Here is a 26,510-nt window from a genome sequence, read left to right on the forward strand (position 1 = left end):
ACTGAAGTAAGTAAGCTTATTTATAAAAGTCCTAGATGGAAACATAGGCAGGAAAATCTCAGATATTCCATGCAGCAATATTTTCACCAATGTAACTCCTAGGGAAAGGGAAATAAAGGAAAGAATAAACTAATGGGATTACATCAAACTAAAAAGTTCCTGCTCTGCTAAAGAGAACATCAGCAAAATGAAAAAGGAATGAACTGTGTGGGAAAACAATTTGCCAATGATATCTTGGACAGAGTTTTGATCTTCAAAATATATAAAGTATTTATACGACTAAACACCAGGAAGACAGACAATCCAATTTAAAAAATGGGCACAGGATGTAAACAGACATTTCTCCAAGGCATTCATAGAGACGGCCCATAGTCATATGAAAGGATTCTCAGCATTACTAGCCATCAGAGAGATACAAATTAAAACCACAATGAGCTACCATCCCACACCTGTCAGAATGACCATCATCAACAAATCAACAAACAAGAGCTGGCGAGAATGTGGAGAAAAGGGAACCGTAATGCACTATTAATGGGAATGCAGACAGGTGCAGTCACAGTGGAAAACAGTATGGAATTTCCTCAAAAAACTAAAAATGGAACTGCCTTTTGATCCAGTGATCCCACTGCTGTGATTATACCCCAGGAACTCAGAAACACCAATTCAAAAGCACCTTTGCACCCTATGTCCATAGCAGCGCAATTTACAATAGCCAAGTGCAGGAAACAGCCTAAGTGCCCATCTGTAGAGGAGTGGATCAAAAAACTGTGGTACATTTACACAATGGAATACTACGCAGCAGCAGGAAAGAAGGAACTCCTACCTTTTGCAACAGCATGAATAGAACTATAGAGTATTATGCTTAGTGAAATAAACCAGGTAGTGAAAGACAAATACCATATGATCTCACTCAATACAGGAACTTAATGAACAAAACAAATAAATGAGAAAAATAGAACCAGAGGCATGGAAACAAGGAACAGAATGACTGTTACCAAAGAGGAACGGGGAGGGAGAGAAGAGAGGAAAGAAAGGGAAGGGTCTAGTCAAGGAACTAGTATGAATGACTCATGGACACAGACAACAGGGTGGAGATCGACTGTGAGAGTGGTGTGGTGGTAGGCGAGGCAGGGGAGTGAAACAGGGGCAAAATGGGACAATTGTAATAGAACAACAATAAAAATAAATAAATTTTAGAAATGGCGGAGGAAAGAAAGCAAAATGTAGTAAGAAAAAGGAAGAGTATAATATGTGGTTTTAAAAAAATAGTAAAAAAATAGGAACAAAATTGAGGAAAAACATCCACCACAGGAATATCAATGACAAATGAACAATGATTAATAAAGGTGACAAGGGAATAAGAAAGAAAAAAAGATTATGAGATGTCTAAAGAAAAAAAATGTTTTTCAGAAGATGAGGAAGAATTAATAATGAGTGAGGAATGAAAACCAGGTTAAGAGTGGGGAAAAAAAAAATTTAAACAAGAAAAGGAAAGGGCCGGGGGAAGGTAAAATGGAGAAGGAGAGGAAAAGAGTAAAATTTGAGATTTGAAGTAAAGTAAAAAAACAGTGAACCTCTAGGAAAAAAGAAATGCAACAACCACCACCATAGTAACAACCAATAAGCAAAGATTAATAAAGGTGGAGAGAGAATAAGAATATTATAAGAAACAGTAAAAGAATGTGTTATGACTAATGGCAAGAAAAATGTTTTTGAGAGGCTAGTGAGAGATGAAACAAAGTACAAAACAGTAACAAAGAATAGAAAGAAAAATATTTTTAAAGAAAAAAATTTTTTAAGAAAAATAAGGGGAAGGAAGAAGGCAAAATGGAGTAAGAGAGGAAGGTGTAAAATATGAGATTTGAAATAAACTAAAATAAAAAAATAATGAAATAATAGGAAGAAACTTGAAGGAGAAAATGTTTAAAAAGCTCTGCAGTAGAAAAAAATAACTGAAATAATGAAGACTGTGGTGGAGTTTGTCTCACAGAGTCTACTGTTTGCCACCATTTTCTCTTTCCGGATCCATCCCTGGTAATGTCAGATGTTGTCCTAGTCTTGCCCTAGGCAGCTTGCTCATGGCTACAAGTGATTCTTTCAGGCTTGGCTGATCCCCAATGTTCTGCCCTGCTGGTTTTCCATTGGCTCCAGGCCCAGGACTGCCAGTACCACTTCCACCTACTTCCACAGGAGACCTCTGGTGTGATCAGGAGGGTGGAATCCCAGGGTCATGCCCAGGAATTGCTGTTCAGTCTTCAGGGAAGATGGTGGAAGTGTTTTCCCATGCCCCACCACACGTCTCATTCTGTCCCAGATTATTTCCAATAATGTATAGTTCCCGATGAATTAGCTGTTTCCTGTGAGGGGCCAATCTGCGTAAATGGGGCAGCTATTCCCTGATTGGCTCTGATGGCAGCTCTGTATGAAAGCTAAGGCAGGGTGGGCCCTGAACAGCCCTTGTTGCGCCTGTCTCTTAATCACTCTGCTCTGCTAATTTCAGTGGTTCAGGAACCAGCATAGCTTGTAGAGTCTGATAGAAGTTCAGAGAAGGCCCTTACAGAGCTTCCCCTTTCCACTGCAGATATGCGCCAAACAAGGGCTTGGGAGGTCTGCAGAGCCTGCAGTCTTGCAGATGGGGGTTGAGCATCCATGCCTGTAATGGGATCTGCCCGGCTGCAACAAATCTCAGGCATTCAGCTCCTGGGCATCCAGTCCCCAGCCTGCTACTCTTGCAGGAGACTCAGGCCTGAAGTCTCCACTCTGCACAGCCCCCTGCTCGCCAGCCATCCAGGGTCAGGTCTCACAGTCCCTTCAGCGTGACACTTTCTGTTCTTTCTGTGTAGCTGGACTCATTGGGATTGAACTGTGCTTTCACTCTGGTTTCTTTGTTGGCAGAACCACTACATACGCACACGAACACAGGGGTCCTGCCAAGTCTCACTTTAGCTCCTCTTTTAAGGGTATCTATGTGGCCCACACACTGCAGCACCAAGCCCTGGGCCAGTTCTCCACATGCTCCACCTCCCAGAAAAGCACAGTCTCTTGGTCAGGGCTGTCCTCAGCCTGCCAGTGCCTCTGACAGTTTTAGGAAATTGAGTTTTTCTCTGGGACTCTCCTGGTTGGAGCTGCAGCTGTGGACATGCTGTTCTGTGTGTGTGTGCAGCCTGAGTCTCCCAGGCTTTGTATATCCTTCCAAGTCTCTTCTGATTAGGGTTGGTATTTCCCTGTGTGGGACCAGGCCCTGCTCTGGAAAGGGAGGAGGCCACTAAGCTGCATTTTCTCTGTTCCTCCCTCTGCTGTAGGTGCCTCACACAGGGCATTTTCCCCTCAACTTATAAAACCTCTTCCTGAGTGGTGCAAAGCATCCTCTGTACTCCCTGATTTCAAAAATTCATATCAGCTGAGTTTCCATTGATTGTTCAAGTCTCTTGTCAGAAGATCAGCCAAAAGTCCATGCTGGGGGACACAAGCAAACAGGCTTAGCGTCCACCTACTCGGCCACCATCTTCCAAATCTCCATGTCTCTTATAATAGACATACTCATTGAAAAATTGAACTGTTTATAAGATCAGTTGCTTTCATGTACACTTTGTGTGCTTTGTGTACCCTATAAGGCATCAAGGAAAGTTTTTATTAATGCTTATCAACTACCACATAAACTAAAATTTGTTTTGATTATTCAATCTATATTCTGTTACAGTTTATGTCTGATCTTGGTGGAATTTGGGATATTTTAAAATATATTTGAAAACTTATGGATCAGTACATTATTTATGGTATAGGAAGATGTAGCAGATCTTATCGATGTTACTTTGTTTTTCTGAAAGTTAGGAGAAGAGGTACTATATATTTTAAAAATCAATCAATTTTAAGGGAAAATGTCAAGTATTTATAATTACCTAAAGACATTTTATATTTAATATAAATTCATGGTAGAAGGAAAGTACTAATATCTTGTTAGTGATCTTTTCTCTGTTTTCAGATACCCCTTTATGCCACAGTTTTAAGGAGTTTGTAGGTGTGTACCAGATCCAAGACAAATGCGAATCTAGCCAGGTTTTTACTGAATGAAACAACTATACTTAATGTTGAGATGGCTTATTGGGTAATAATCAACTAGTATTGATAAGCCAGAGAATTGGAGCTAGGTATAAAAGCTTAAGGGGCTTCGGAGCTGAAGGATGCCCTGAATGAGACTGCCTTCACTTACTTGGATTGCCTCTTTGGACTCTGTGTATTCTAAGTTCTGAGTGTGTGGGTCATGTAGAAGCCATGCTATGGAGTCTTCTGCTATGCTGTTTGTTGTCTGTTGCTGTGTATGGTACTTTGTTGTGTGCCTGATAGCCTTGGTGTTAGATTACCGTATCTGTTGCACTTCATTGTTAATTCAAAAATAAAGAACACTGTTGCTTATTTATAGGTACATATCAGCTCCAAGAAAATTAGAATCTGATCAGGTTACTGATTGATAGGGAATGAGTTGTAGGTGGTTTTTCACTTCCTTTTAACTAATTTGAATATAGAATTTAATTAAAATTATTAAAACAAAAATGGTAGCATATAACAAAGATAGCTATTGGAAGTAAACTATGTATAAAATATATAGAAAAGAAGTTTAACATAGCTGATGATAAGTTGGACTGTGGATTCAAATCTCTGCTTCATTATTTATTAGCTGTATAACTTTGGGTACATTACCTAACCACTCTATGCCTTGATTTCTTTATTTGTAGAGCTAGGTTAATAATTACTTCATAAAATTATTTTGAAAATTAAATATTTTATAAAAAATATACAACATGTTATATTATTTATTAGTACATGAAATTAAACATCCATAACTAATACGGATTGCAAGAAAATAATATAAGATTAAAAGAGGTAACAATTTTAATGACCAATAAACATTAAAAGTAGAGGGAAGAGACCTATATTGCAGTACTTTGTGGTTGAGGGCGCGGAGGTAATTCCAGCAGACAGAATGTGGGAAGGTCAGAGGGCTGCAGATCGCTCAGGCAGGATCAGCACTGAGCAGTACAAGCACCTTTCTTTTATTGGATTTTGCAGATATGCTAATCAACAGGGAGGGTCCAGAGTTGAGCTCACAGGCACATCGCAGGAATGATTACAATGTACTTGAAACTTACAATGTACTTGAAACTTACAACAGAGGAAGTTCAAAAGGTCAACTGAAGAGAACGCTTCCTGACAAACAAGTCTATATAGCATTCATAGACAGAAAAACAGGAAAACAGAAATCCAATCACTTACTCTTTTAAGGCTAAGGAACTGATGCACTGTTCAGAAAGCAATCAAGGTTAAACACCATTTGTACTTAGTTTTGTTTGATTTCCTTATCAACATCAGGGAAGATGGAGTACTCAGCAAGATTCTTTTTAAGTCACAGGATGTCTTTAAGATCCTGAGGCCTGAGCAGTCAGAGACTGTTGGCACCAGCGAGTCCAGCTCGCTGCTTCGATCATTAAACACCTGGACCGAGAGGCATGTAAACATACCTCAAATTAGAAGTCTTGATTTCCAGCATCAGACATATAGGCAATTTATTTAATTCCTGAAATTTTTGACTTAATGCAAATACAAATTTGAATTGTATTTTTCTTTCTCTCTCTGCTTTTTAAATGCCTATGTTCTCACTATTTTTTATTTTCCTTTCCTCCTTAGACTTAACTCTCTTAGGGACAACTCATCTATGGCTACCATAATCATATAGGACTGGATATGTATCAAATTATTTTCTAGAACCCAGAACTTTTATATGAGCACCAGCACCATAATCCAAATTAATTTTGGAAATTCATATCTTAATATTAAATGCTTTATGTCACTCTGGCTTATGTGGCTCAGTTGGTTGGAGTGTCATCCTGTACCTTAAAGGTTGCAGGTTGGATTCCCGGTCAGGGTACATACCTGGGCTGCAGGTTCGATACCCAGTCCAGGCACATGTGATCCCCAGTCTAGGAGCATATGATTTCTGGTCCTGGGGTACAGGAGGCCACCAATCCATACTTCTCTCGCACATAGATATTTTTATAGCTCCCTTCCTCTCACCCTTCATCTGTCTCTAAAAAGCAATGAAAAATATGTCCTCAGGTGAGGATAAAAAAAATGAATAAATGCTTTATGTCTAAAAATTTAGAAGTCTTAACACTAAACTCTTAATTCTTCACCTCTCCTAAAATTCATGCTTTCCATTGAATATCTTCTAACTAATGGAGTTCTATTTAGGCAGACCTCAGTTTTAAAACCTTTAGTGCCTTGCCATTGTCTATAATTACTGTGTTTAGCAGTCTCTTTGGGTTCTTGGGAACCTAATGTATGCCTGTCTTTTCAGCTTCATACTCCTTTCCATCAGGCTATGTTCCAACCACAATGGACATCTTACGGCCTTGTAGTCCTAATTTCTCCTGTACTTCTCTTTACCTATTAGGGATTTTCTATTTTTTTCTATTTCTTGTTCTGGCCAAAACTACTCACTCCCTAATTGAAATATTGATGTCATTCCTGGTCTGTGACGCCTAGGACCTCTTAGGCTGTAGTTAGTTACTGTTGACGCTGTGTAGGTACCCTGTGCTTAATACTGGCATTTCCCTTTTCCCTTGCTATACTGATCTGTAGTTCTCTCCCTCATGAAGATATAGTTCTATGAAGCCAAAGATTGTGTCTCTTACTTAGATATAATATATTAATTCATAGAAAAAATGACTGTGATAATTGGATTTTTAAAATTGAAAAAACTCAACAGTGGAAGTTGAACAGAAGTAACTAATCATTTTTCATGGGAAAGCATCTTCCAAAGATACCCTTACTACTTGATAACTAATTATTTATCAACACTCAAACCTCCTGATTCTATGAAATCATTTTATTTTATTTTATTGTTGTTCAATTACAGTTGTCCCAATTTTTCCCCCATTGCTCTCCCCTGCCCCACCCTGAAATAATTTTTGAGCATTAATGTCTTATTGTATATTTCCAGTTGAACTTTATTCACCTTTTATTACTTTTGTATCTATATTGCTATACACCTTATAATTACCACTCTCCATGATGATATATTAGTTTTCTACCAATTTCTATGATTTACAGCTAGTTTTATTACTAAACACTGAAATATTTTTATTGAAATTAGTGATTTAAGAGAGGTGGTGATGCCTAATCATAATTTTCTTATAATTTAGGCCACGTTTACTTTTTATTCTTTTACTGTTCCTTGGTTATGAAGTATTTTTAGTGTTGACTTCTTGGCTTTTCATTTAATTAAGAACAGATATTTAGTGTTGGCAGTGATATTATTATAGTGAAAACAATTTATTTCTTATTACTTAATTACTTCACTGTTTCACTTTTTATTTTTCAAGGAAAAAAAACTGAGAAATTCTCTGATAAAAGGCAAATTTTTTTCCAAGGTGATCAGTAATAGTCCCATAACATCTACTTTTCATCTTCTATTAATTTGTACCTATCATCTGAATTAATTCCTTGTTCTGAAATACTTTATCTCATATTTGGGAAGTAAACAAATCAAAATATGCACCTTTTAGTTTTATCTTTTATCCTAATGAAGATGAACTTATTTGATAAATCAATAACATATACAAAGTACTCAATACTACCTAGTCAATTATTAATTAAAAGGCACATAATTCTTTGCTGAGAGAATTCAGATATTTAAGAAACAATTCCTGACATCAAGAAGCTTGTGACATAATAGGCTATACACTCTATAGATCATCATCACCATTATCATAATTTAACTTAAATTTTATTTTATAGCTTATCAGTTATCTTCACTTATATAGATATAACATCCTCATATCAATTTTGTAAAGTCATATCTTCTTTATTGTACAGATATAGAATTCTAAGATCAGTTAAGTTTAAGGGCCTAATTTAAAAGTACTCAAAATAAAGTGCTGAAATCATGGCTTGAAATCACATCTTTTGATTGAAATTTCTAGGTTATATTATGCAACTGGTGCCTTTTTTACAAAGACAAAAAACAATGCATTGAGTACATTACAAATGCAAACTTGGTGTCATAGTCCATATATTTATAGCAATTCAGAAAATGAGGAGATCTCTATGACCTGGGGTGGTCGTGAAAAGTAGCATGGTCACTGGGGAGGAAGAAAGATGAGTTAAAGAGATTTGACTTACTGTTTCTCAGCAACCTAAAAACTGGTTTACTTGGTTCAGGCTAAGAGCAGAGAAGATGGTTAGGCCTCATCCTAACAGCAAGGGTTCTTGGAAAATGTAACCTTTACTGATCAACCAAGCTGAGTACTTGTTTCATTGTTTCATACCATACTAGGAAGTGACCCTCATCATTTAGTATCCCTCCATATACCCATCGGGAGGAGAGAGTGAGCTATTGTAGTCTGCGACTTCAGTTGAATGACATGAAAAGTACCACTGAACACAGTGACTAGCCCGTGACAGATATGTTTCCTGAACTTGCTTTTTATTAATTAGTGTCAGATTCAGTATTTGAATTAATTTGGCAAAAGAATTGTCCCTCTGATCAGGAATGCATTAAAATAAAATTTAATAAAAAGGGATAAGAAATTGTCCAGATTATTCCATAAACCCAGTATAGAAGAGAAAAGAAAAGGTTCAGAAAATTTAAATCATGGTGATGAGAAAATAAAAATTGGATGATGCAAAATACTGATGGAGTTGACTCTAAGTATTTAACAAAACAGGAATAATGTTCAGAGTGATTTGAAAAATAAGTGAATATTAATAAGGAGTCATTGAAAGGAATTCGGATAATACTGGTGGCATTGGTGGATCAAAACTTAAGACCCAAAAGGGGGGGAAATCTATGAAGTTGAGGAGTATGTAGAGAATATAAAAAGCTAAAACAGTGTTGGATGGCTAAGGCTGTCACCATATTGCACACAGAGGTTCTCAATTTAATTTTGAAAATTTGAACCAAATAAAGATACAAAATTGGGCCTCTAAAACTGGAAATCTCTTCATACATGCAGAATCATGTTTTACTTAATTTTAATGAAACTCTCCTATTGCACAATGTAAAGAGTATGTAATTGTGAATATATCAGAGATTTGAGAACCTTGTAACTAAAGAGAATAATAGAAGTTATCAGATTTCAATCACTTGTTAATTCCTTTCAACAGCACTGAATTATGTGAAAATAATGGAATACTTAGGAGTAAATAACGAAATTACTTTGCAGTTCTCATTAGTTAAGTAAAAATAAAGGGACTGGAAAGAATAATTTAGTTCTGCTTATTTATATTTTTCTTAGAGACCTATAATGATGCACACGCAGGGGATTGCCTCTGACAAAAACCGAACTGTTAGACCGCAAATATAGAAAAAATAATGAAGTTATGCTTCATAACAACTTGATTATGAGTGTCTCTGAAACTTTAGCAGTGAAAGTTTATAGGTGTGTACTCTGTTGTTCTCTAATAATGTAACTTATTTACTCATTGAATATTGGATTTTTTTCCCATGGTATACTATCAGGTTTCCTTTAAGATTTTGATTTTCATTTCTGCTCTTTGCTAGTTCTTTGATTTTAGGGTATGTTTTTCACTTCATAAGACTCAGTCTCCTTTTTTTAGAAATGTTAATAATAATATTACCTACATCATAGGATTTTTGTGAGGACTAAAGGTGATATTGCATGTAGAGTTTTAACACAATGGTTCTACTTATTCAATAAATAATGTAATGATATTAATCAATTCTTTAATAATATTGGTAATGGTATTTATTGAATGATTTAAATTTTATTCTACTGGTTTTTTGCAGGGCATTCTTATCACAAATTTTTTTTCCATTTGAGGGTACTATAATAATGCTGCTGTGAATTTTCATTTACAAGTTTTGTGTGGAAGTATGATTTCCTTTTTCTTGAATATATACAGAGGAATGGAATTTCTGGGTCACATGGTAACTTTATGTTTAACATTTTGAAAAACTGACAAACTATTTTCTGAAGTGGCTATGCCACTTTACATTCCCACCAGCAATGTATGAGAATTTGTTTCTCTACATTTTCATCAACATTGATTATTGTCTGTCAATTTGTTTATAGCTATCCTAGTGGGTATGCAGTGGTTTCTCATTTTGGTTTTGATTTGTGTTCTGTAATGGTTAATGATTTGAGAGTTTTTCATGTGCTTATTAGCCATTTGTCTGTTTTCATTGGAAAAATGTTCAATCATTTGCACATTTTAAAAATGGTGTTATTTGTGTTATTGTCTAGTTGGAAGGGTTCTTTACACTGGGTTCAAGTCCCTTATCAGATATATGATTTACAAATAGCTTCCCCCATTCTTTAGATTAATACTTTCTTCATTATATTATTTTCTGCACGAAAGTTTTTTTTTATTTTGAATTTCAAGTAATCTATTTTTTCTTTTGTTTTCTTTAAGATTTTTATGGCTTTAGTCCTTACATTTAAGTCTATGAAGAGTATAAGAAAGGAATCCAAATTCATTCTTTTGTATGTAGGTTTATAGTTGTCCTGAATATTATGTTTTCTTCAGTATTGCTCATGAAACGGGCGGAAAGCTCTACTTGGGGGGATTAAAAAAGCTTTATTTAATTGTTGACATTTGCAAAATTTTCTGAAGTGTGAATTGAATTTGATTGGGTAAAGATGTGTTAGGGAAGATAATGATAGGCATAGGTGGAAAAGAGAAAGGAATAAGAAATTTTAAAATATTACATCATTTTGACAGCATGGTTTACAGAGAACCTGGAACATAAACATAAACAAAGATTGAGAATATGGTTCAAGTGCAAGAAATGTCTTTGGGAGGTGCCTCAGAGTTTTTCCCTATCCCTCCAAAGCAAGTGTGCTATTCTATTTGTAAATTAGTTCTCTGGAGTCGTTTGTTAAGGATCGCTTTGGATTGTGTATTAATCCCTCAGCACGTGTGTTCTCTGACATTATGGATACCTTCCTCAGAGAGACTTGACCTTCTTTTCACTTGACAGGCTTAGGAGATGAGAACTAGTGCAGTGCAGAAAGTGGTCTAGGATAATGACATCATTGTCAGAGCTGACATTAGTTTTGATGTCACCTGGTCTTAAAATTCTTTGGTTTTGTAGGTCCAGCAGTACCCTCATTGGTTTCTTACCTATCTCAGTTCTGGGTACATCAAAATCTGTTAGCTCATGCTATAGATCCTTGTGTGTCATTCAGTCTTGGCTGCCCATTTTGACACTTAGAACAATTACATCTGCCTTCCCTCATATGAGTTAAGTGTTGCCAGTCAACTGGTGGATTCTCTAGTTTTTTTTTAACAAATCTAGTCTAGCATGCTTATCTCTATAAACTCTTGGCCCTTCATCACACTTTGTACAAATATTTTTGCTTGCTTTACTCCAGGTCATTATCATACTTTTACTGACTTAATTCCACTTCAAATAAATATCCTAATAGTATATAACGACTGGCTCTGGGTGTTATTAAATTCTGGGTCATAGAGAGTGGTCCCATATCAATAAACTCTCTTTTATTCCCAAATATTATTTCTTAATTCCTGCCTGTACATATTAGACTGGACCTGTAGTTCTTTTGATCTTTAATCCCTTTCCTCTCAATGAAGAGGGAGTATTCCACAGTTGGATTATATTGAGAATGAACTATAGTTATTGGCCTGGAAGCCTTGAAGGAGATGAAGAAACAGATCTTGAAGATGGCATGTTTTATCTTGGTAGACATCTGCCTGAGGTGAGACCAGTGCATATTCTCTAAACAAAGGGAGGCTGTTTTTCTCTAGCAAGGGTGCATGAACCTTTCTGCAGGCCCACAGATTTTAGGGAAATCTGGGGATTCAAATTCTTAAATATATCCATCAGTCTCTATTCTAGGTCTTATTTCCTCCCCCATCCATGTCTGACTTTAATGTTAATAGATACAATAAGGCTGTGAATTAATCCTTCTTTGCAGTTCGGTTCCTTGCATAGTCAGGTCCTGAGCTTGGTTTGCATCCCTACTGCCTTTCCGCTGTAGGAGACTAATGTTTCTATAAATGCTATTATTTTTCAAGAAGTCTTTTATTTCACTACATGCCCTGATTGAGTATTAGCTGAATTGAGTATGTCATTTTTCTTCCTTCAATGCACTGATGGCATTTAACAATAGCCATTATCCTAATAATAATTACTTTTCCTCCTTTAGTATAACTCTTTCACGTCCTTGAGATATTACATAAACCAATGCAAATCATTTACTTTGTATGTCCCAGTTCACCACAGGTAAGACGGTTAATAATTGATATACTTCAGAATGCCAGGGGTTATCACTATCCCACTTTCTGCCTGCAGTGGAGAATCCTTTTTGCCATTTGGCCAGTGAGTAATCAGTTACTGGGGTCATTGCTTGCTAGAATCATTTCTTTTTGTACTAACTGTCTTAGTTGCAGTTTCTTTGTTAGCTGATGCTGAAACAAGAATTCAAGTTGAGGTAGTTTATTTGGGAGATGCAGAGAGCATGGCTCGAGGAAGAGAAGTGATACAGAAAAGGGGTGGCAGCAGTAAAGGGTGATTTACTAAGCAAGCTAATACTGTGGATAATTGGAGTTTAATTCCAAAACATATGTCTCATATACTAGATTCCACAACTTATTTGTTGAGGGTTTTTTCCTCTAGGGCTGTTAACTCCTCAGCACCTTCTTTCTAACTTGATGTGTACACAGACAGAAGAGCCTTCTGCAATTTGGGGGAATAAAAACAGGCCTCATGCACAGAGTTGATTTTAGAGAATTGTGAAAGGCTGGAGGAAATGGCAGATCTGACAGGATCTGATACAGGAAAGAAGTGAAATTAAAGTTAGTATTAGACCATGGTAGGCATTGAGTGTGATTCAAGAAAGTAAGTTTTTAGACTTGATTATTTTCTGTACAAGAGAGTTACACTAAATTGGTGTATATGCTAGACTGGGGAAGAGAGACAGAATTGGGTAGTGCAATGGTGGCAGAATGTAACATGATCTTCCTCCTGTTTCCAGTTCTAATCAGGACTTGTACGGGGTCCTAAATACTAAAGCCATTTTTAGAAGGCTTCACTACATTGGATGGCATTCTAAGCATAATTCAGCACTAATATGTCTAATAAAAAGAGATTCCATTTTCAAGAGTTGGAAATGTAGAATGCAAGCAAGTATTCCTAAGGCTACTTTCTGTATTCCATAGTGAAAATTTATAGGAATTTTTCTTTACCCTCACCTTTATGTTTAAATATCTTGTTTTAGCTAAAGCAAATCAGCCTCATTCTGGCAGAAGCTTTATGTAGAGAGGCAACATGGTTTATGCCTGTATTTCCTAGTCTACTACACTTGTTCAGTCACCTACATGTGCCCTTTGAATCTCACTTAGTAAATTTGTCATTCCCAGTAGTGATTTGTGAGACAGGAACAAAATTTAGATTTATAAGAAAAAAATTGAAAAAGGAAGAAGTACTATGGAACGCTTTTAGGAATAAGCTGAAATCCGCTTAGAAACAGAAGAGTAAAAACTAAGAGAAAATATTTTCATGCCTTAATACTAATCTAGTAATAGTTGTATTAATTTGTTATCTCTACATATAACATCAGTAGGCAGTTTCAAATTAGGATAACTCAGGTATCGACTCACTCACACTAACTTTAATCCCCTACAAACCCCATTTATTTCTGGGATTTATACTTTAAAAACTCCAGCTTTCCAATGTTGAGGATTTTATTACTGGGCCAACTGTAGGTTGACTTTTTTCTTTTGTTTGGAGGAATTCTTTATGAGTATCCATAGCTTATTGAAACACATCCAGTGAAAAGACTTCTGTAGGGCGCAGTAGATTGCCAGACATGCGTAGGTATTTCTGTATCTCCAAGGAAGACAATTTAAGATTATTTTCAGAAAAGCACTCACGATTTTCATTAGAGTTCTTTCTGTTTTCTCCTACTTCTTACACAAAAGTGACAAGATATACTGATATATGAAGTAGTGAGAGAAAATACTGTGGTTTTAAACTGTTACCTCTTTTATACATGTTTATATAAAGTGTAAAACAACCTCTGTGATAATTAGTATACACAAGTCTCTAGAATTGGGTAAAATACCATCATATCCCCAAGATATTACAACCCTGTCTCCCAGTTTGCCAAGATTAGAAGGAATCAGTCTTTTCTTTTTACTTTGTGAGAAAAATACATATAATATACACAGAAACAAGTGACTAGAAAAATAACATCAAAGTGTTAATGGTAGTAACATATGAATAGTGGGGTTTACAGGGCATAATTTTCTGCATTAAAAGTTTTATACTTGTTATTTTTTAAATTTTTATTTATTTATTGTTTTTCTATGGAATCAAACGTTTAATGTGGCTTTCTCCTATGCCCCTCTCCCAAATTTCCAAAATTCTAAGATAGTCTATTCATGTATAAGAAGTGAGAGCTAGTCTTTACACTTTCCGAAAGAGAGACGCTTCTTAAAGTTGGGAGAACCAATCATAGCTACTTCTTAATTCTGGTCACTTAATTCAATGTCATGTTATTATCATTCATCTATACACATATTCTCTTGCTTTATTTATGTATTTAATCCTACATTCTACTCACATTCCTCTTCTTTCACCCTAGAGAACTGTTCTATTGTGTTTGAGGTGAAAACCTTTAGTTTCTGTATATTCTTGGACACTGTAAATTGTCTTTTGAATATGTTATTTTGGTTTTCATAAATGATGTACTATAGATCTAATTTTAATCTTCACTATTTTTTCATCGGCTCAGTGTGTTAAGGTCCGTCTTTGCTGCTGGGTGTACATTTACTCTTTCAATACAAACTTCTGTGAATATCTGATGATAGTATCCCATCCAAGGTCATCAGATGTGCTTCCATTTATTCAGAACTTCTTTTTAAGACCCTGACAGGAAGCCTAGCTAGCAAGGCAAAGTTGTGGTTCACAGGATGCATTCCTAGCACTGCAAAGCAGATTAGAGGAACATATTTCTAAAGCTGAGAGACAATGACTTAATAACGGCTCAGATAAGAATTAACTGTTCCTTAAAAGTTGGGTAGAATTTATTTTATTACACTGGACTGAGGGTTTGCAGCATTTACATTTCTGTTCCCAAGGCAGTTTCAGTCATGAGTTTGTTGCTTCTATAATTACTTTTTATAGGGGAGTGATTTATTTTATTTGGTAGCAAATGTTTTATTTTTACTTTCAGAGTATATTAACTTCCTAGAATTAATTAGCAAGACTTCAGTTTTCTGTGCTTGGAAGCTACTTTTTTTTTTAAATAAGAAATGTATGCTTACACATAGAATACAGATTCCATTCCTATAAGGCATAAAATTATGGAAATCATAAAAATTTATAAATCATAAAGAAGTAGAATTCACTGATTAAACACTTCTTTGAGAAATAAAGTTATTTTAATTTCTTAAGGTATACTTTCTCTGTGAATGTGTTCATATATATACATGCATATATTACTATTATTATATAATGTTATAATACAGGTTATATATGTAATTATTAAATAATATATAATATACTCACATACTTTTTTAAAATTTGAAATATAGTTAACTCATTGTTTATAATTCACTTTTCCACCTAATATATGGTGGATATTTTCTAAGCCATTAATTTTTTCTTTAATACTATAAGATATTTAATTATAGTTGACATTGCATATTATATTAGTTTCAGGCATACGGTATAGTGACTAGAAATTTATGTAACTTATGTAATTTATAAAACAATCCACCTGACAAGTCTAGCATCCTCCTGATACCATACATAGTTATTCAATTATTATTGACCTATTTCATACGCTATACTTTACATCCTTGTGACTATTTGGAAACTGCCAATTTGTACTTAATGCCATTACCTTTTTCACCCAGTCCCCACCAACCCCTCTTCCATCTGGCAATAACCTGTCTATTTTCTGTTTTTTAGTCTGTTTCTGTTTTCTCTATTTTGTTCTTTAGATTTTATATAAAAGTGAAATTATAAGGTATTTTTCTTTGTCTGACTTATTTAATTTAGCATAATACCCTCCAGGTTCATCCATGTTGTCTCAAATGTAAAGATTTCATTCTTTTTTATGGTTGAGTAATATTCTATTATATATACATACCACCTCTTTTTTCAGTCAACTTACTTTTTTTTAAGTATATTTTATTGATTATATTGTTACAATAGTTCCAATTTTTTCCCCTTTGCTCCCCTCCACCCAGCACCCCCCTCCCCCAACAATCCATCCCCCCCAAGTCCATGCCCATGGGTCATACATACAAGCTCTCCTGACTCACCCTTTCATATATTCTTCTTCTTTTTAAAATACTTAAATAATTAATTAATTATTTTAACAATAAAAAATAACAATCTCTCCCTCTCAGACTTAAGACCCTTTATAATCTTATAAAGGACAATGGGCGAAGGTCTCGAGCTCCTCTAGGTGCTTCAAGCTGGACATGGTCGTCGTCCTACCTACCCTTGGGTCCAGAAATCCCTAATAAGAGTGGGGGTGTAGAGGGGAGGGTGGCCTTCCACATGGGGAAGGATCATGCAGACTCCAGGTTGGCTGGCTGTCCCCGGACAATGGCATGCTTGATTTAACAGGCTGGCATCCTTGTATTCTGGAGGCAACAGTTTGGCAACAGGGTTAAAGGACATCATTCAATCCATAACCACTAGATGACAAAATACAGGTATTAATTTTTCAATGTCTCACATTAGGGAAAAGAAGGGCTTCTTTGGAGGAAGGTGTGCCAGGTACATCTCACCTGTCCAGAACCCTTTTGCTCATTATACTTAGTTTGGGCTGAGGGAAATATTTTAGGTTTCCCCCCTCTCAGATCTATGGGCCCTTTCTGTCCAAGCCTTTGGGACAGAAAAGAGAAACCAGTTTTAAAGTGAAGCCCACAGACCACCCCATTCTTCACCAACCCAGCCACTTAGTTCAGCCAAACCATTGAGTCTCAGGAGGCAGCAATGCAGACAGGATTAAGTGAGGCCTATACATACAGACAATCACTCAGGTAATGAGATCATAGGTTTATGCCCTTTAAAAACAGAAAACACATGTTAATTTATGTAACATAAGCCACATACAAGTCTCTAAATCTGTAGGACTGTCTTATCGGAAAGACATCCAGTTGCAAGGCATTTGACATTCTTCTTGCCTGTAAATTAAACATCTTTGATAACACCACAGACATAGTTTAACTTTCAAATGAAAACAAATTTTAAATGAAAAGAAACTTTAAAGACGGTTAGCTGCACTACTTTATAGTCTACCACTGAGCATTGTGATTCTCCTTGAATCGCAATTTTTCTCCCTAAGATTACCCTCCTTGTCGTTAAAGGAACTGCATTAAGTCCAGTTTTAATTTATCCTGTTCATTTACATAAATACAACAAGAGCAGCAAATGATCACTTATGATCTTTAGTTCTGCTTTGCTGGAACTTATGCAAGCAACATTTAGGGTGACCTTCAGTCTGCCCTTCAAGGCACAGAAGCAGAACCACATACCTGACATTTAGCCTTGCCTGTACACACCTGTCTTTTCCAAGTCCTTCTGGTTTTCCATTGTGCCTTAAGGTCCCATCTAGCCATCTTTCAGGAAAACAACCTTCATTCCTTCCCTGGAAAGATTGCCATGGACCGCGCATACATTCAAGTTACCAGGCCTTTTATCTCGTGGACTTTTATTACCTTTGAAAGTCAATCCCAGTTCCTCAGGGATTTTTGGTAACAACTAAAGCCCAAGCATGTCTCCTTTATGCATGACATTCCAGTCAAAGTCTTAGTTTAAAAAAAAAAAAAACCTCTATTAATAGCTGGTCTTATTAGTTTTATGCAGAGAAACTTATGTCATTAACTTACTTCTTTAGAATGCCAAACTCCAGATGGATCAGATAGGGAGAAAAATACACAGTGTGAAGGAAAATCCTTGTCCTTCTAATATTCACTGAACTTGCATTTCTATTCTTTATATTATCATTTTTTCCCCCACTAAAATTTTTTGTTTGTTTTTCCATTACAGTCATCCCACTTTTTTCCCCCTCTTGCTTCCCTGAACCCTGCCCCCCCTTCTCCCACATTCAGTCCCCACCCAGTTGTCCATGTCCATGGTAATTTATACATGTTCTTTGACTAGACCCTTCCCCTACTTACCCCCTTCTCTCCCTCCCATCTCCCCCTTTGTTACTGTTAGTTTATTCCTTGTTTACATACCTCTGGTTCAATTTTGCTCATTTGTTTGTGTTGTTCATTAGTTTCCTGTAACAGGTGATAGCATAAGGTATTTTTCTTTCGTTGCCTGGCTTATTTCGCTAAGCATAATTCTCTCTAGTTCCAACCATGTTGTTGCAAATGGAAGAAGTTCCTTCTTTCTTTCAGTACTTATTCATTGTCGTTTTCCCCCTTTGTACTCGTGTTCCTTTCTCTCTCTCTCTGTTTCTTCATCTTTTTAAAGCAGACCCTTTAGCATCTCTGGCAATGCTGGTTTGGTGGAGATGTATTCTTTTAGCCTTCTTTTGTCTTGGAAACTCCTTATTTCACCTTCCATTTTGAATGAGAGCCTTGCTGGGTAGAGTATTCTTGGTTGCAGGCCTTTGTTTTTCATTGCTTGGAATATTTTTTGCCATTCCCTTCTGGCTTGTAGTGTTTCTGCTGAGAAATCTGATGATAGCCTTATACTAAGAAAAATATCATGCAGACTATATCTATTCTTATTGTCTGAATGAGTAGAATAGAAAGCTTTTTCTGTCTCACATTTTATAAGCCTTTTCTTTGAATCAAGGAGTGGATAATCGAATTACAAACCAATGGATGGAAAAGTTTTCTTGCTCAATGAGAAGTTTTGGTTAAACAAGAGTTAGTTATACAACAAAGGGTTCTTTCTTTAAAAAACTTCAAGGTCACCTTAGATGTAATGATTCCTGAAGGCAACTATTTATATACTGAATATATGCTTGTCAAAGTTTTTTCACAAATGTTAACTCCTTTGGTCCTCATCAGCCCAATTAAAAGCAAGACATAATTTCTGCTTCACATTACTAATACAAAAAATCTAATACCTAGGAAATAAAGTTAGAAGGGCTGGTCTATGTCTCACCATGCAATTACTTTAATTCTTAGGTATTAGATTATTTTAAATTCCTAGGTATTAGATTTATTTTTGATTTACTGTACTCTTTTCTACATTAGATATATTGGTAAATTTTTTATATATTGGTATTTTATTTTAGTACCTACATAAAATGTTATTTTTAATGAGCTCCAGAAGTCAGAGTATTTTGGGTTTAGTGCCTATTATGTAAAAGTATGCAGCTGACTGAATTGACCAGCTTTATAGCAGAATTAATGTCTGGTTTGATACATATTTTCATCATGTGACTTCTACAATTACCAGATTTATATACATATAAATATTTCACAGCAGGGGATAAATTATATGTTTGTTTTAAAAGAGGCAAAAACTTTTACCCACTGAATGTGTGTATGTTGTACAGAGTTAAAATGTCCCAGATATGTATGCTTACAAGTTAATGTTAAACATTAATTTCTATTTACTCATCTCCCTCTGTCTCATTGAATATTAAAACTCTTTAAGGTTCAAGTCCCTCCTTCTCATTTAAACCTCTAAAACCACCATAGTTCATAAGCGTTTCTATCCTTTAAACACTTATTAAGGCCCATGACACATTAGGATAAAAAGTATTTAGATCAGTAATTCTATGCCTCTCTATGAGATTATTGTATAACCCCTGACAAACAATGGGTGTATATACAAAATTCTTTTCACAGAAACTCACTGTTACTTCTGGAAAATACTCTCTGGATTTCCAGCAAGCAACTTACAAATAAAAATTTAAGATACAGATTATTTTTTAAGTTTTTTGGTAAATATGAATCTCTTATTTGTGGAAATTTATAATAGATAATTGAAAGTAGTGAGTGTCCTAATAGTCTTGTAGACTGAAGAAAGTAGCCATTCTACTAGGAACTATACTAATTGCAACTCAATGAGCCTTGACTAAATGACTCTTTCAACCAACTTAAATGAGAGACTGCAAATAGATTGCATTAAATAATTTTATTATAAATCACTAAAGTATAATACCAAGAAATTGAACACTTATTCACTGTAAAAATAGTTGATCATTTCCACTAAACTTTAATAGAAATGAGAAACTATGATAATTAGCCTGTTTCCCCAAACTGGCTATAAAGTTACTGGAATGATTTTTTATTAAAAATAACTATTGTTATAAATAAAATACAATTACAATATAAATTTATATTATAGAATTATGAAATAGTCTATATATAAATATTGAAACAATTTCAAGGTACTCAAAAAATTTTATTAACTTTTAAAAAAAGATAAATAAGATTTTTCTATTCAAGTAAGTGGCAGAATGCTTGTATATAAACACACAGAAGTAAGATACTCCAGTGATCCATCTAAAATAAAAGCAAAAGTGCTTAAAAAGCTTACTTATAAAGATATTTATTTATTTATTTATTTATTTATTTTTGCTCTTCCCATCTCTGTTCTTATTACCTGGTGTGTTTCCAGTGCTCACTCATGCTGTTTCTAAAATATACCTGTACATTCCAGCCTCAATGTATTTGTACAATTTTCTCTTCTCAGGGTTCACTATTTCACCTCTCAGACATTGGTAAATGTCACTACCTCAGTAAAACCTCTGGACACACTATTTAAAATTGCAACCCTCTTCCCCACCTCCCTGCCTTAATTTTTCCCATTGTACTTTCTACTATGTTATGTGAAGTATTTATTTATGATTTTTATTTTTATTGTCTCTCCTCACTCTAAGTAAGTTCCATAAAAGCAGGGAGATTTGTTTAACTAGTTCATTTCTATATTACCAGTGTCCAGAACAGTGCTTGGTAAATATATCTTGAATGAATCTAATGTTTATCTATGTCTATTTTCTATTTAAATAAAGATGTAAATATTTAATTCAATAATGGGAAATATACTTCAATTTGTTACAAATTGGATTTAAAGACAGATTGGTAACCAGAGTGTATTTGTCATCAATCTAGTTATTTGTTCAGATAGGCCATTTTACATTCTTTTTAAAATTTTAGTAGTCTACCTTTATTTAAAAATAAAAACTGTATATATTCAAGGGGTACAACAGGATGCTTTGAGATATATAAACACAGTGAGATGATTTACTACAGTCAAGGTAGCATATCCATCTCCTTACTTTGGCAGAGGGGTGAGAGCACCTGTAATCTTTGGAATCTACTTTTTATTTTTCCTAAAGCTTTGGTGGCTTGATGCTGAGATTTTGTTTTTGTAAATGATTTGAGAGAGATGGAGAGAAACATCAATTTGTTGTTGCACTTATTTATTTATTGGTTGATTCTTGTATGTACCCAAACACCCAACTTTGGGGTATTGGAAGGACGCTCTAGCCAACTGAGCTACCTGGCCAGGGCCCTGGAATCTACTTTTAAAATAATCAATATATAGTGAGTTTTCCTTTTTTAGCACACATTTCTATCATATTTTAATAGCTACATGTTCTATCATATAAATGTACCCTATTTATTTAACTGGTCACACTTTGGAGACATTTAAGTTGTTTCTAATATTTACAGTTAAAAATATTACTATAGTGGATATCCTGCAGTTAATCTTTGTATAATTTCAACAGTGCTTCTTTAAGATAAACTCCTAGAAATGATATTGATGCATCAAAGGTAATCATATTTTTGCATGTATGATCATTAAGGATATCAGTTTGTAATTTTCTTTTTTGTAATATCTTTATCAAATTTTTATGTCAAGGTTATTCTGGCCTCATAAAATATATTGGGAAGGCCCTAGCTGTTTGGCTCAGTTGGTTGGAAGATCACTTCATACACCAAAAGGCTGCAGGTTCAATTCCTGATCAGGGCACACACATAGGCTGCAGGTTTGATTCCTATTTTGGGTGCATACGGGAGACAACCGATCATTGTTTCTCACATCGATGTTTCTTTCTCTGTCCCTTCCTCTCTAAAGTCAATAAATATATATCCTTGTGTGAGATTTTTTTTTAAGTAATAATAAATTGGGAAGTATTTCCTCCTCTGTGTCTGAAAGACTTTGTGTATGATTACTTTTTTCTTCCTTAAATATGTGGTAGAGTTCACCAGTGAAGATATCTAGCCCAGCAGTTTCCTTTTTTTTATAAATATACTTCATTGTTTATACTATTACAGTTGTCCCAGTTTTTCCTCCTTTGTCCCCCTCCACCTGGTTTGCCCCATTCCCGTTGGTAATTCCCCCTGGTAATTCCCCCACTTAGTTCATGTCCATGAGACATGCATATAAATTCTTTGGCTACTCCATTTACTATACTGTTCTTAACATCCCTCTGTCTATTCTGTACCCAGAATTTTTTTTTACTTTGATTATAAATGATAGCTTTGCTTGTTAGAGTAACCTTGGTTGTAGGTCCTTGCTTTTCATCACTTTGAATACTTCCTGCCAGTTTCTTCTAGTCTGAAAAATTTCTTTTGAGAAATCAGCTGAGTCTTATGAAAACTCCTTTGTAGGTAACTATCTGCTTTCTTTTTGCTGTTTTTAAGATTCTCTCTTAATGTTTAACCTTTGGTAATTTAATTATGATGTGTCTTGGTGTGGGCCTCTTTGTGTCCATCTTGATTGGGACTATCTGTGCTTCCTGGACTTGTATCTAATTTCTATCACCAAATTAGGGAAGCTTTCTTTCATTATTTTTTCAAATAAATTTTCAATTTTTTGCTGTTTCTCTTCTCCTTCTGGCACCCCTATAATTTGAATGTTGGTACATTTGAAATTTTCCCAGAGGCTCCATAGCCTCTCCTTTTTGTTGTTGTTGTTTTTTAATTATTTTTTCTTCTTGCTGTTCTGATTGAATTTTTTTTTTCCTTATGTCCCAAATAATTGATATGATTCTTGGCTTAATTCACTCCACTGTTGATTCCCTGTAAATAATTTTTACTTCAATTAGTGTAACCTTAATTTCTGCCTGGGTCTTTTTTATGCTGTTGAAGTTTTCAGTGAGTTCTTCGAGCATCCTAATAACCAGTGTTTTGAACTTTGCATCTGATAGATTGCTGATCTCCATTGTGTTTAGTTCTTTTTTTTGGAGTTTTGTTCTAGTCTTTCATTTGGTCCATATTTCTTTGTCTCCTCATTTTTGCAGCCACCTTGTGTTTGTTTCTATGTATTAGGTAGCACATCTTTAAGTTGGATGGGGCTGAGCCTTAGGTAACCACCAAGGCAGGGTAACCTGTGTGAACCACATTGATGGTGTCTCCTATATGGTGTCTTGGATATGGTATCACTACTCTGTGGCTCTCAGTAGGGGAGAGCTCAGAAAGGGGGGGATGCCACTATCTGGCCTCTGGAGTTTTGTCTTGGGGGAAGCAGTGCTTTGGTACTCTCTCTGATGCCAGACACTCCAGTTTCTCCCTGTGTGCCACTGGTGTCCTTCTAGCAACAGCCTCAGAGCTGAGCCCAGAGGGAGTGAGTCTGCATAAATCCTAAGTCCCTTGTGGGCCCTTTAAGAGGAGACTCCTGAGAATCCCACAGTTTCTTCTGCTGCCCCATCCCCCACTGGTTTTTATAGTCCAAAGTCATGGGAACTTATAACTTCCTGGCACTGGAACCCTGGCCTGGGTCGTCTGGTGTGGGGCTAGGATCATACACACCCAAGATATCCCTCCTGATTTTTATCCGCCATACATGGATGTGGGACCATCTGTTCCATGTCTCTAAGTCTTCATATCTCTACATGTCTCTCATCTCTGCCCCTCCTACCCATCTGGATGAATGTGACTTCTTTAATTCCTTGGTTGTTGGAGTTCCATATAGCTCAATTTTCTGATGATTTGGGGTAATATTTGTTTTGTAGTTTAGTTGTAACTTTTGCTGTGGTTGTGCAAGGAGGTGAGCTGTGTTTACCTTCGTCTCTATATTGACCCCCATTTTACATTCTTATAGTGTACCAGGAACTATTTAAAGTGCTTTACTAATATAAACTAATTTATGCCTCACAACAACCCTATGAAACCAGGCACAATTTACATTTAAGAAAACCAGAGTTTAAATTTAGTAACTGTTGGTCATGCAAATAATTACAGGAAATTAAGATTCACCAGGACAGCTGGTATGTCCAAAACCCATACTACTAAGCAAAGGGTCATGAGTAAAATCCTGCTGCATTGTTGCTTTGACTACCTTCATTTGTATCCTTTTAATTCATGTTCTTTTGCAAAAATTGAATATTTGGGAAGCAGTCATTCCTGTTTTAACCACCATAGTTTTATAAACATTTATTTGTTGTTGTTATTATTTTTTGCAGTGGGATGCCATTACTGAAATGGATGAACATAACAGGCCCATTCACACATACCAGGTATGCAATGTGATGGAACCTAACCAAAATAATTGGCTTCGTACAAACTGGATCTCCCGAGATGCAGCTCAGAAAATATATGTGGAAATGAAGTTCACACTAAGGGATTGTAACAGCATCCCATGGGTCTCAGGGACTTGCAAAGAAACATTTAATCTGTATTATGTGGAATCAGATGAGTCCCATGGAATTAAATTCAAGCCAAGCCAATACACAAAGATCGATACAATTGCTGCTGATGAAAGTTTTACCCAGATGGATTTGGGTGATCGTATCCTCAAACTCAACACTGAAATTCGTGAGGTGGGACCTATGGAAAGGAAAGGATTTTATCTGGCTTTTCAAGACATTGGGGCATGCATTGCTCTGGTTTCAGTCCGTGTTTTCTACAAAAAGTGCCCCTTCACTGTCCGTAACTTGGCCGTGTTTCCTGACACCATCCCAAGGGTTGACTCTTCCTCTTTGGTTGAAGTAAGAGGTGCTTGTGTGAAGAGTGCAGAAGAGCGTGACACTCCGAAACTATATTGTGGAGCTGATGGAGATTGGCTGGTTCCTCTTGGAAGGTGCATCTGCAGCACAGGATATGAAGAAATTGAGGGTTCTTGCCATGGTAAGAAACATTCAAAAAATTTATTAAACATTTAAATGTTTTTTTTTTTAAGTTTATAACTTACCTTTCACATTGTTATGATTATAAAATACCTATAGTTTTCAAGATAAAATGATTTTTCTTTATGTGAATTATTTTATGAGGGCTTATTAATCTAATAAATACATACATTTATAATTTTTACATATCCATGATAAAGATAATTATATGAATTGTGTTTGGATTTAGGACTCATAATCAAAACACAAATATGCAAATACAATTATTCCTTGGTAAATAATAACAATGTAAAAATAGTTCCTTCTAAACAGTAAATTATTTATAGGTTTGTTTTCTATAGCAGCATATTGAATTTATTGACATTTTTGTTGAATCTATTTTCATGCTCATTAAAAAGGATTAGAATAAATAAGAAAAACACATGTACATAAGGGTCATAGCTAATATATGTGAACAAAGATTTATATATTTACAAAGCACTTGGGATTTGAAAAGTTCACTAGCGTCTCTAAAGATGATTATATTGGTCATTTGAAAAAAATTAATATTTTCATAAAAAGTCTGCAGTATATTTTTATAAAGTATGAGCCAGTTTCCTTCAATATTTAAAAATTAAAATATATTTCATTGAAATTTATCAATAGATTGATTTAAAAATTTTATTCACTCCTGACAAGGATTTCGAATGAAACAAAAATAAGTTGTAAGTGATTACTCATATATATATGAGTATTCAATGAGATTAATAAGACAGTAAGAACTTAGGATAAACCTAGTAGATATATTATCCATGTAGTTTTACCATATTTTAAAATTGGAGAAGCTGGGAATTAATTGGTATAAATAAAGTTTTAAAAATATTTAAAGAACAGTTTTATAATAAAACAATTTATGTGATTAGCTATTATTAAATATTGGTAATTTTTCATGGCATTTACCACAGAATTACAGGTAGTGACAATCACTGATGACGAGATGATTTTTACTTAGTATGTTTGTTTTGTGAAATTACATTTTTATATACATGCTTTAAAATTCCTTCCATTGTTTGGCAAAGTTGATTTTGAACAAATGATAATCATTATCAGCTTATCTAGATCTGCTCCTAGATTAATCTGTTTTTATAGCTTGTTACCTTGATTGTAATTTATTTAATTGCAAAAACATGACTGGGTACAGTGTATGTTCTTGATTTTTTGTTTTTTATTGCCCCTTCTCATCCTCCGATAGTATTTTTTATCTTTTCCTGTGTTGCTGTCTATCAACAAGTTACCTCAAAGCCAGATCTCTGAATCACATATAATCTAAATGACAGAGTAATTGGAATTTATATGAATAAATAGTACTTCAAGTAGTAATGTGACACCATATATATGATTTTCTTTTCTTTTAGTCTTCTCTGTTAGAACAATTGTATTATTTAAATTATTAACATTTATGAATAACCTATTGTTTGTCAC

General features: G+C 35.1%; 1 protein-coding gene across 1 annotated transcript in view; it reads left to right on the forward strand.

Annotated features, from left to right (window-relative positions):
* LOC150021354 (ephrin type-A receptor 6) overlaps positions 1–26,510 on the forward strand; it is a 917,557-nt gene that overhangs the window by 166,753 nt on the left and 724,294 nt on the right. The window contains exon 3 of the mRNA XM_090276016.1: positions 24,387–25,050. Coding sequence (XP_090132142.1) covers positions 24,387–25,050 — 664 coding nt within the window. The remainder of the gene's footprint in view (positions 1–24,386; positions 25,051–26,510) is intronic.

Source organism: Furipterus horrens, unplaced genomic scaffold, assembly GCF_987537825.1.
Source record: "Furipterus horrens unplaced genomic scaffold, mFurHor1.1.pri manual_scaffold_1, whole genome shotgun sequence".
NCBI lineage: Eukaryota > Metazoa > Chordata > Mammalia > Chiroptera > Furipteridae > Furipterus > Furipterus horrens.